This window comes from Delphinus delphis, chromosome 1, assembly GCF_949987515.2.
Source record: "Delphinus delphis chromosome 1, mDelDel1.2, whole genome shotgun sequence".
NCBI lineage: Eukaryota > Metazoa > Chordata > Mammalia > Artiodactyla > Delphinidae > Delphinus > Delphinus delphis.
The window spans coordinates 170,177,669-170,189,780 of record NC_082683.1 but is presented as its reverse complement, the minus strand read 5'-3'; the positions used below and the strand labels follow the sequence as shown (position 1 = coordinate 170,189,780).

The 12,112-nt window shown below is 37.6% G+C and overlaps 1 protein-coding gene across 1 annotated transcript in view; it reads right to left on the bottom strand.

The window, feature by feature from the left end:
* The window catches only part of USH2A (usherin), a 779,248-nt gene that overhangs the window by 352,166 nt on the left and 414,970 nt on the right, over nt 1–12,112 (bottom strand). The window contains exon 36 of the mRNA XM_060022310.1: nt 11,416–11,578. Coding sequence (XP_059878293.1) covers nt 11,416–11,578 — 163 coding nt within the window. The remainder of the gene's footprint in view (nt 1–11,415; nt 11,579–12,112) is intronic.

Sequence of the window (12,112 nt, the reverse complement as noted above, 5' to 3'; positions counted from 1 at the left end):
GCATATCGAATCTTAAAAAATATTCCAACCTTTAATTTAAATTTTAATAATACATATTAATGATATATGTGAGTTATATGTTAATAAAAATATTCTAATAGTAAAAATAATAAATTTAAACATCCAACAATAATGGAACACCTAATACGTTTTGGTATTATAATACCAAATAATGAAATGGTAATAAAGGGATGGCTAATATATTTTGGTATATCCATACTACTGATACTATGTATCCATTGAGAATGCATTTTGTGAGTGCTTTTTGTGTGATATGAGAAATACTCATGATATAATGTTAAATGAGTAAAGTAGGATATAAGATGTGTTTTTAGTAGGATCTCAAATATACTATATATACAGTACATATTTGTATACACATATATTTATCTCCATAGGAAAATAACTGGATGCCAGATGTAAAAATATTACCCATTTACAATTAATATCATTTTGACAAAAATATTTCAGGAAAAAAAGTGTTCTAATCTATGCCTACTGCTATTAAATTTAAGTAATATTCATCTGCTATACAACTGAAAAATATAGACAATCCTTGTAGTTCCATGCCAAAATCCTTGAGTAGCCTACAGGATTCTTCCTAAAGTAGCTCTTGTCTAGCTTTTATGTCTCACCTTATGCCATTCTCTTCCTCATCCACTCTGTCCCAGACATATTGGCCTTCCTTGGTTTCCTCAATCACACCAAAATTTTATGCTTCTCACATCCTCCACAAATGCCACTCCCCCTGGAGTCCTCTTTCCTGTATTCTTCTCTGGATTAGTGCCCAAATGTTATCCTAAATGTCATCTGTTAAAAAGGTCTTCTCTGATCCTCCAATTTATATTAGGGTCCCTATTATGCAATCTTAGTGATATATATGTTTACTTTGATGCTTTTCAAAGTTTGCAATTTTATGTTTTTATGTGATTATTGGGTTAATTTCCATCTCCTGTTGTAAACCACAAGCCCCTTTGGTGAAGGGCCGTGCTCCTTAATTCACCACTATAACCCTAGTCTCTATTATCATTTCTGTCTTGCTCCATTAAAACTAGATACATGTTTGTGGCATGAACAAATTAATGAACAAATGAAGAAATAGCTACATTTTAGTTTATGCTTTCAGATATCCACTCCTCAGATGTAAAACTTCTTCTGATATCTCCCCAAAGGTATATGACCACATAAAAAATAAGATATCCATGCAACCCTATTTACAAACAATCCGAATTCTCAGAAAACTGTAGAAAACCATGGTGCTTTCTTAAATGGTCTGCTAGCAACCTCAGATTCTGTTTTTTGAGTTGACTGAAGTAACTCATTGATCATAAGAACTTCTCACAAAAAGTTAGGAAATATTAGTTCTCCATGGGCTGTTCTTAGTATACGGCATTATGGTAACAGATTCATCTAATAGTATTTTCTAAGGGGCTAAAGTGTAAGGTTTGTGATCCCTGTAACTCTGTATGATGGTGAAGCCTTGTCATCGTCCAAGGGGTCCATTCCTAGACACCCGCAGGAGCAGCTCAGGAACCGGAGGAGGAAATCGTCTGCTGCAGGACTGTGTCGCAGAGGTTGGGAAGGACACTGGCCCTAAAGGACTAGATTTTTTCCTATTTCTCTATGTAGCCCACTCTTCCATTTCCCTCTAATACTAATTCATAGCTGACACATCTATTGAAAGCCTCTTTATTCAAAATCCAGATAATTAAGTATAATGGTTCTACTTTCAGTCAAGAAATATCTGCAGACTGACTCTAATATTGCTATTTATTCAGCAAACATTGAGCCCTTGCCATGACAAAGCATACCAGACCCAACGCCTGACAGGGGTATTTGTGGTATACAGCTATCGATTCAAATTATTACATATCTGTTCCATGGCTGGCGTCCCCCTGTGAACCTTGCCATGTCTGTACTGGAAACCCCCAAGTCTGCCCTGGTATGAGTTTGAAAATGGTATGAGTTTTTCAAAATGCTTTAAATCCTTCCCCTTCTGAAAAGGGGAATTTGATTTGTTTTAAAAAATGATGTAAAAGTCTTCCAAAGACAAAGGTAAATCATTTGGGAGTGATCTGCAGATGATATTCCTCATCTGACAGTCTCCTTTCATGAGGAGGTAGAATGGCACAAAGATGGCCTGCAGAATTTGAAGCATGAACTTAAGCTACGAGAACACAGAAACACGGTGCTCTCTCCTGCCTCTGTGGGCTGCACTCCCGACTCCGTGTGCAGCCCAGGGTTAGAATTTGCATTTCATCATTACGTCGTCTCTGCAAAAGACACAACAGCATAGAGTCTGCACTTGTTCATTATGCCAAGAAAATAGCCAATTAGATATGAGACACAAATTCAATAAGCGGCTGTGTGAGTGCTGAGAACAGATGAGTTCTTAAGTAAGTTTGATAAATTAATGCTTAATTCCATTCTCATGGAAGAATGTGTCCTAATTATACATTTCTATAGTTTTATTGGCCGTGACATGATATACAATCAGAGGTGTCAATATATTCAGTGGGTATATGTTCTATCGCCCAGTGTTTGAAATGACATATATCTTATTAGTGTCCATTCATATTTTCACCAACAAGGCAGCAATGATTTACTTTAATTCCAAGTAAAACGTTTTCATTTCCTGTGTGCTTCTTTTGTGTGCATTTATACCCCTGGAAATGCGTTGGAACTTTAGGCAAGAGTATATTAATGATAATTTCTTTTTTGCAGAAGAGAAATTTGCTTCCCAAAGAAATAGGGAGAAAGTAATTTTCTCTAGTTCCTCTATATTCTCATTGCTCTTCCAATTAATACTTGCTTCGAACATAACCTTTTCCCACAGTCACCATTCCTGATATTTCTTGTGTTGATTTTAAACACCTGGTATGGTCAGGGAGAGAGGTCCAGGATTATTGTCTATAACCAAAAGAACTCCCTAACGTGACACTTATTTAATTTCTTCTCTGTCTCTAAAAGAAATTGTATGGTGAATAACCGTATAATGTGGGGAAAACCCTAAAACAGCCCACAGTATAATGCCTTTTAATGTCTACGCTTGATGAGTATTTGTGTATGAAATACTATTGCCTGCTACTTTAGACTCTGAGTTTTAATTTTCATATATTGGGTTTTTATTTAATAAACTGGGATAGAGCTGGACTTCCTCTGACCTTTCCTTCTAAAGATATGGGGATTCAAGCAAAGGAGTCCTGCAAAGAAGTGGACCAGCGACAAGCCACGTTACTCTGCTGATTCGTCTGCAAGGCAGACTTCATGCTTCCTTTTCTCCATCACTGTCTCCTTCACCCTGAAATACACTTTATAAGATCTCGGGCGAGCTCACTGCTGCTGCCTGACCGTCTAACTCATTACAGAGAAATGAATTCAAATTGCTTGAAAAGAAGCTGCCTCTTTTATCTTCCCACTGACTGACAAGCAACTACAAAGTTCTTCGACGGGATTCCAAGTTACAAGCTGTACTGCATCACTGCAACAATTCCCCCACTGGCGGCTTTTCCCAGAGGGAAGCGTGTCAAATACACTGCATTTCTTGCGAGCGCAGCCCTGAAAGTGCACACTTTCCACCACATTGAAAAACAGACATCAGGGACTATAAAACAAAGCTGTCCCTTTCCTAACAGCATTAGCCTTCCTGCAGACTCCTTGAAAATCTAAGAGGTTCCCATGTATAATTATTTTCTTTACCTCCCAAAAAAACCAAATGCTTCTCTCTCCTTTTTTTTTTTTTCTGTACTTTTTCTAAAACACAGTTTATTCTGAGAGGAAAGGCATCCAGAGAATCAGATTGTGTGCAAAGGTCTCTGAATTTCTCTAGATAACCTTGAAAGATGGACTGCTTTTTTGTGTTTTTTTGAGATTTTTTTTTTTTTTTTTTAGAGATTAATAGTGCTTGAATCTACTGACAGTCTAAAGCACTATTTCTGGTGACCAGCAGCTCCTGGAGACGGTAAGCCTATTCCGGGTGCTGGTATTTTAAGGTAGTTAAAAATGTGCACTCGTCTAGTTGAAACCCAGCAGTACTTAATTCACTTGTGCAGTTTCAGTTTTCCTTTATTTTCTTTTGTTTCTAGATGAGCACGTGTGCCAAGGAGCAAACACTTGATGCTGACATTGGAATGAGATACTGACGCTACTTAATCAAAGGAGGAAAAGTTGATGCTCATAGAATGGGGAAAGAGGAAGGCAATCATATTTATGCTCCTGTATCTTTTCTACATAGAAAAATCCTCTTCCCTCTTTAAACCGCCCCACTCCCCTTCCAGATGTGACCACTGTAGGGAGAATTTCTCGCCCCTGTTCCCTATCCTCTAACTTCAACAATGAGAATCTTCCACTTCTCATTCTTTCCCTAAGACTCTCTTTAACAACTGAGTCATACATAGTCTCACTTGCTTCTCTGACCAATCCTGCGTAGTTCCCTTCTTTGTTTTGCAATACCCTCAGGGTTTTTGTTTGTTTGATGACCACTGGCAACTACTGCCAAAGAGAGAAACGCAGGCAAAACATGAGAAGGAAAATTTAACGTTATACATGCCACCCAAAGGGTGTTTGGATAATCACTGAAATTTACACGAAGATGCCCTTTCATCCTTCTGTAGGCTTCGACCTTAGGGCTTCTGACTCAGCCCTCAGACCTAGTCCTTCTAAGCGGAACCAGCTGTGATTACTCCAAATAACTCTGCCTTGGAATAGTCTGCTTTCACCAGCTCTGTTTAAAAACTTATTGCAAAAAATAATACGTATTTGTTGTAGAAGATTTAAAAACTGTGTGTTTAAAACAAGAAAAATGGGAAGGTAAACCATTCTTAATACAACCACCCAGAATTAACAACTATTATGTGTGTGTATACATACATACATATATCTATGTATATATGATATTTTTTTCCAAGTTTACATTTCCCTTTTTAAAAATAGTCTTCAAAATTAATCAAATTCTTTCTCAGGCCCACCTGTTCTTATAAGCAAAGAAAGCATCTGATTAATGCTAATTTGATGATTTGCTGTCCCCTTTTTCCCTCCCTCCCTCCCTTCCTTCCTTTTTCCCTTCTCCTTCCCTTCCCTCTCCTTTCCTTTCACTTTTCCTTTTTAAAGATTCATTTCTGGTTGAAGGTATCCACACTGGGGAAAAACCTTCCTAAAATCTATTCCTTTCATCTTTCTATGTTCAGGAAAAAGAATTTTCAGGTTTCTATAAAAGGACTCAATTTTGCCATGATGAATTTATTAAATGGCTTTTTATTAAAACTAAAATGATATTTCCCTTTGCAAATGCTGAAGGATCATTTTCTTGTCTTTCTTTTCTCAGTAATCCACATTTCTCTCTTTCTCACATGCACATCTTTATTCTGTGCCACAACACAAAATAGGGGATTAAGAGAAAGGCATTTAAAGATGAAAACTAAGCTGCAATCCAATTTTTCAGAGCAGGTGAGAATTAACAGTGCACAAAGGACTTGGCAATTAGCACACCCTGGTGCTTTGCCTGAGAAACTCAGACACAAAACAATCTGTCAGGTTATCCAGCAAGGAAGATCACTTCCCGATGCATTCAAAAGGAAGCAAAATGAAGACTCAAACTATTCGCATCGGACTCTGCAGTAACTGCTTAAGAAAAAAAGCAGGACGTGGGCTTGTCTACTAAGAAGAGGATCTGTGTAAAGCATCTAAAGAATCTGGTTTAGTAGTAAAGAGCCTGGCATTTGTGAAAATATTCGCTAGGACCTCAGAAGATTTTCTTTTTCTCTTAATAATATTATTCTCTACATTCCTTCTTGACAATTAGATGGTTTCATAATACTCTGAGTTGAAAATATTTTTGAAACCTAATAAAAGAATTATACAACCATAAATTCTCATCACATATTACTTTCACCTACCAGTTAGAGAAAAGATTTATAATTTTAAAACCAGTTTCACATAAGTCATGTTTTTTACTACTATGCTGTCAGTTATTTTAGTTTTTAATTCCTAAATTTACACATTTCTTTTATTTAAAAAACCCACACACTCAGTATGTTTCATAAGGAAGTTTTAGAAACCTATTACTTACCATTAAATGTGTTAGTTAATTCATATATGTGAAGAGAAAAGAATCTTGGCGATGTTGTAAACTGATCCTGGGGAGCTGGCCGTTCACCTGTGCAAGGTGAGTGGAAGGCTTTGGAGAGCCATAGAGCACAGCACTTATTCCAGGTCAGTAAGTGGCATTTTCAGCTGCGAGAAAAAGCTAATGTGTGTCATATGTTCCTCATAATTAAATGGATGCTTCAAATCAGGCAGAATCCCACAGAAGGAAGTGCTCATCCTTACTTTTATGGTAGACATTAAGAGAAAGCAGAAAATATGTTCTCATATCTCCCACTGTGGGTTGGGCAATCTGTTAATTTTTGCCATTCACATTTGTTTGTGCTCGCTCTGTCATTCCCTCTGTGTGTTTTCACACTCAGGTTATTCTAACCCATCACTGAAGCAAAGAGTAAGGGCCACTGTTTCCAAAATCTACCCCCAGTTAGCTCTGTTCCACTTGGTTTGCCTGGTCTCTGGTTTCTCTCTAGCCTCACACACTTGAGAATGACCCTGCTAGGTTTCCCTGTCTTATCTTCTCTATTTGTTTGCCAATTCTATGGGCTCAGAGACCCTTCAGGTCCAATCTTTGGTGCCATTTTATACATCTCAGGTCTGGTTTACTAAAAACTAGTTGACAGTCTAATTAATCAGGTTATCATGTTCTCCCTGGTAAAATGTCTGTGCTTTTCAGAAAATTACAACAAATCCTAGTATCAAAAAGCCATGGATGCTTATTGTGGTTAGATCATCCAATAGATATAGAAGTGTGAAAGTATGGCTTTCTGAAGACAGGTATCTGAGAGTGGACTCTATGTATTATTCAAAACTTAGCTCTTTTAAGTTACTTAATTATTAACAGATATAATATAATTTATAATTATATAAAATTATTTATATTTATAAAATATCAATGAATAAATTAAACAAAAAATGAACAAATCTATATGAAGAAAACTTTAACGTCTTGTGAGAGAGAGAAGACAGATAGAAATAATAATAATCATATTATTGATTAGAGAAGCTCAATATCACAGAGATATTAATTCTACCTAAGTTAACTTATAAATTCAATCCCATCCTTATATAAATAGCATCGGGACTTCTGGGGGGAAGTAGCAAATTACCAATATTGCTTGAAAGAAAATAAATAAGGAAAATAAGTAGGTAAATTCTATACAATAAAAATAATGAGGTAGATTAGTCCTCATTTATTAGGAATTAAAAAATATTCTAGAGCTTTAATAATTAAATTACCATAATAATGTAAATTAAGGTAAAGATCTGTCCAAATATATTTATAAATAAATGCAGAAATTTAAGACTTTTTAAAGACAGCAACTCAAACCAGTGGGAAAGAATCTGGTTTATTTAATAAATGGTTTGAGATAGTAAAATATTTTCTGAGAAAAAAGGTTTGATCCATAGATTACTTATTTGTATAAATTCTGAATTGATTGAATATAAATGTATTTTTAAGAAGCATTAAAGTGCTAGGAAAAAAAAAAAACCATTGAGGAGAGGGAAAAATATTGCTACTCACCATAACAGATTTTGTTAATACTTAAGAGTTCCTTAAGTTTGGTTAAAATATGGGCAAATGACACAAACAGAGAATTCACAGAGAAAGAAATACAAACCGATTTTAGACACATGAAAATAAGTTGACACTAACTAATAAGAGAAATGCATACTCAAGATCCTATCTGCCATCATTTTTAATATAATCAATTTGCCACGTGCTCAGATGACAGGGCTGTAGACACACAGGCACACTATAACACTCCCATGAGAGCACAGATTGTATGGCCTCTGTGGACTGGAGGTTGGCAATATCTTACAAAGTTCCAAAAATCATTTCAAGCAATTTATCAGACTAACATGCTGCCAAAGTGTGAAAAGGCATACCTATATCTTTATTCATTAAGGCATACTTTGAAATGGCAAAAGATTGGAAATAACTTAAATGCCCATCAATAGTGGACTGGTTAAACCAGTGATGGCATAATCTATACAACTGAATACTAGGAAGGTGTATAAACACTGAGGATGTTCTCTGGTTACTCATGTGACAAGGTGTCTACAATTGTTGTGGTGAAAAAAAGTACATTTTTTTTGTACACAGTGTGTACAATTTGGTAACATTTGTGTAAAATGTATGCATGGCAGATACATTTGAAAAGGGGGAAATACATATATTTGCTTGTACATACATAAAATATTTCTATTAGGATATAAGAAATGGAAGACTTTGGTTTCCTTTGAAACTACAGAAAATAACTGCTTATTATTTTCCTGTCTTTTAAATATTGATTCATGAGAATGTAATACCTGGTCACAAGTAAATACCTGTTAAGGAATCATACTTTGATATGTGCTGCCTCATTTGTTGTTACAAAATCTAATGTTGACTTTGTTTTTTTTTTTTTTTCGGTACAGGGTACTCTCACCGTTGTGGCCTCTCCCGTCGCGGAGCACAGGCTCCGGACGCGCAGGCTCAGCGGCCATGGCTCACGGGCCCAGCCGCTCCACGGCACGTGGGATCCTCCCGGACCGGAGCACGAACCCGCGTCCCCTGCATCGGCAGGCGGACTCCCAACCACTGCGTCACCAGGGAAGCCCCCTAATGTTGACTTTGTAAAGTATGTAGTTTAGGGTCTAAACTGACATGTACGATGGGGTCCGGCATGAGCGTCTTACAGAGACAGCTCAATATCCTGCCCTACAGAACAGTGACCTGGCTGCAGGCGCATTTATTCCTAAGCTAGGCTTGCTTCCTACGGCTGAATTCTCCTGTCTTATACATTCTAACCACCACCTCTTCAGCAGCCATCACAGAGAAGGATGAAATATAGTTGTTCATTATGTCAAGGAAATAACCAATTAGCCGTTAGACAATTCAATAAGCTTTGTATAAATCTTGTGAACAGATGATATCTTAAATAAGTTTGATGAATTAATGTTTAATTCGTTTCTTGTAGAGCCATGCAGATCTTCCTACCCTCAGTGTACAGGTCACCGAGCTGCTGATGGGTGTCCGGACAAGACAATATTTGAAAGCCTTTTACTTAACACTGGACATCAGAGTTCCAGTGACAGTGAACCTATGAAAGGAATTTCCTGGGGCCCATCCTGAGATGATCCTTTGGCTTCCAACCTCACCCCCTTTCAACCCTAGAGTTGAACGCACACCGCAAAACTCTTGAAGTCAAATCTTGTAATTGCTTCCAATTTGTCTGTTTTGCTTTCGGCAATTAACAAACTGAAATGTTATCATGGAGGAGTTCATCTCATTTGTAAGACCAGGTTTTCCCTCCACTAAAATATGCAGGCACTCTGTTCTTTATTACCAGCAGGAGATAAATGGCTGGTTTTCGTTGCTGAAGAATATATAATGGTTAAAAAGTCACTTTTTCCCTCCAGCTCGACATAAATCACAGAACTAGTCAATATTTAATAATGCTTGCCTTGGTCTGGAGTCCCTTGATCACCCCTGTCATGTGTAATAGCTCCCTCTCCGATATCTTTGACATAAAAGCCCAGCTTTACTGCAATACTAACATGTAGAGGGTCATTACGGATCGACATTTACCTTAATCTGTGACTGCCAACCATGAACCGATAAATTCCAGCAGATTCCACTGGGAGAAATCAGTAAACTTCTCAGTGGAAAGAACTGAAGGAAAATTCTGCCGAGAACAGAATACATTTTCTACAAGGGCTGCTCTGCAAATGGGTTCTGACTTTTGAAAGTTCTCTTGCTGCGCAGCTTTGCAACATTTAATACCGTTTTGATGGTTTGAGAGACGGGATGACAACCGAAGATGACATGACTTAGAAGGCAAGCAGAAATTTTCTCTGCAAAAACAATGCAAGATTAAACACAAGGGGGAATATGGCTCTTACATTATTCACCCAGCTGCCTTGGCGGAAATAGCTGGGCTGTCACGGGTCTGGCCTAAATGTTGCTGCTTTTTTTTCAAATCGATCATCACTCCTTCACCTCATAATCTTACAAGTGCTTCACCGCAGAATACATCAAAGCCCTGATTGCATAAAAGAGGGACACACCGATCTTTGATGGGATCAACTCAGACACTGACACGCACTCAACTCGCTGTACCAACACAGAACACAAATAAGAATGCCCTCCTCAAATTCAGCAAAGTCTGTTTTCCTCTTTCCTCACCTGCTTTCCACTTTGAGGATGTTATTAAGTCCTGCAAATAGCTGTAGATGATGCAGAACCAGAAAGGTGGGGCGCGGGGAGGGATCAATTGGGAATTTGGGATTGACATATACGCACTACTATATTTAAACAGATAATCAACAAGGACCTACTGTACAGCACAGAGAACTCTGCTCAATACTCTGTAATAACCTAAATGGGAAAAGAATTTGAAAAAGAATAGACACATGGATATGTATAAATGAATCACTTTGCTGTACACCTGAAACTAACACAACATTGTTACTCAACTAAACCACAGTATTAAAATAAAAATTTTAGAAAAAGAAACATTTTAAAGTCTGAGGAAAATCATTTTCCTGTTAATACTATATGTGACCATATCAACGTTATTGCATATTTGCTACTAACGGAACAAGAAATGTTGAAAACACCTCCTTTAAAAATAGGCCACTCGTGGAAATGATAAAAGTAAACACTGGATAAAACAAAAATTAGCTTTCCAGTAAAATACAAAGCTGCGTTTTTTTCTATGGTGAGGGTTGTTTCACGTGAGCATCATACCTAACCAGCCCTAACTTAACTTATTGAATCAGATCGTTTCTGATAATACTTTCAAGGAAGCCTATACAGTGTAACCCACGTCCAGTGAATTGACTGGAACACACACCAGCATTCCTAATTTACTTTAGAAATGTTAAAATGATCACACAAAGAGAGTTTGCTGAAGATGGACTGCAAAATTAAAACTCAACTCTTTGCAGGAATAATCGTTTAGGTTTTCACCATTTACTAAGCAAGGGGAAAAGAATACAGAATCTATACTAGGCCTATCTTTCTCGAAGTTGAGTGACCTTCAGAGCCACCTAAAGGGTTTGTTAAAACATGGAGTGCTGCCTCCCACCTCCCCGGAGCTGAGTAGATCAGGCGTGGGTGTGGAGAGTTTGCCCTTCCTGCAACTCATCAGATGAAGCTTTTACAGCTGTGCTGGGGACCCCAAAATAAGCATGGCTGAATTGGTTTGTCAATATAGGTTATTTTTAGGAAAGAAAAAGAAATTAAAACCTGTGGCTAAAAGAAAAAATTCAGAAGAAAATACATTGTTTTCTAATGTTATGAAAGTTTAAAAATGACAAACAAGTTACCTTGGTCAGCATAGAAAGCGCCAGTAAAAAGGACTGTGTACGTTAATTGTCCATTAGGGTGAAAAGGTGCTTCCCATCTCACATGGGCCTTTTGGGATCCTTCTGTTTTGACAGACACATTTACTGTTCCTTCAGGAGGAGCTTCTAGAGTTCGATTTTCCACCTGTGAGTATAAAAAGATTTATTTTTGTTTGCAAATAAAATAAGTACATGCTTCACTTTGAGCATACTTCTTCAAAGAATCTCTTTGCTGTGAAGTAAACTATTTTGACAGTCGCATCTTGTACGAATACCTCATTTTGTCAGCAGGATCAAAGCATACCTCGTGTTTTCTTCCTCCTGCTGTTAAAGCTTAGAATTTGAGCTCCTGACCAAGGCAGTTTGTGATTTCCAGAATATGTGGATCAGCTCCCACTGCGATTGTGCCTATGGCGGTGCATATGCATGGGCTACTTCTAGGATGGTTTAAAAACAATTTTTATATGATTGCAAAACAGAAGAACTGAGTAAGGTCTGTGTTCATAAGCTCCTGACTGCAGTGATAGACTGCTGGGCTTTGTCCAAGGCCACACCAAGCATCTTGACACACACACACACACACACACACACACACACACACACACACACACACAGTCTCTGAGCTGTGTTGCTACCAGGTATGTGCAAACGGCACCATGCCAGACATCAAGAGAGAAAT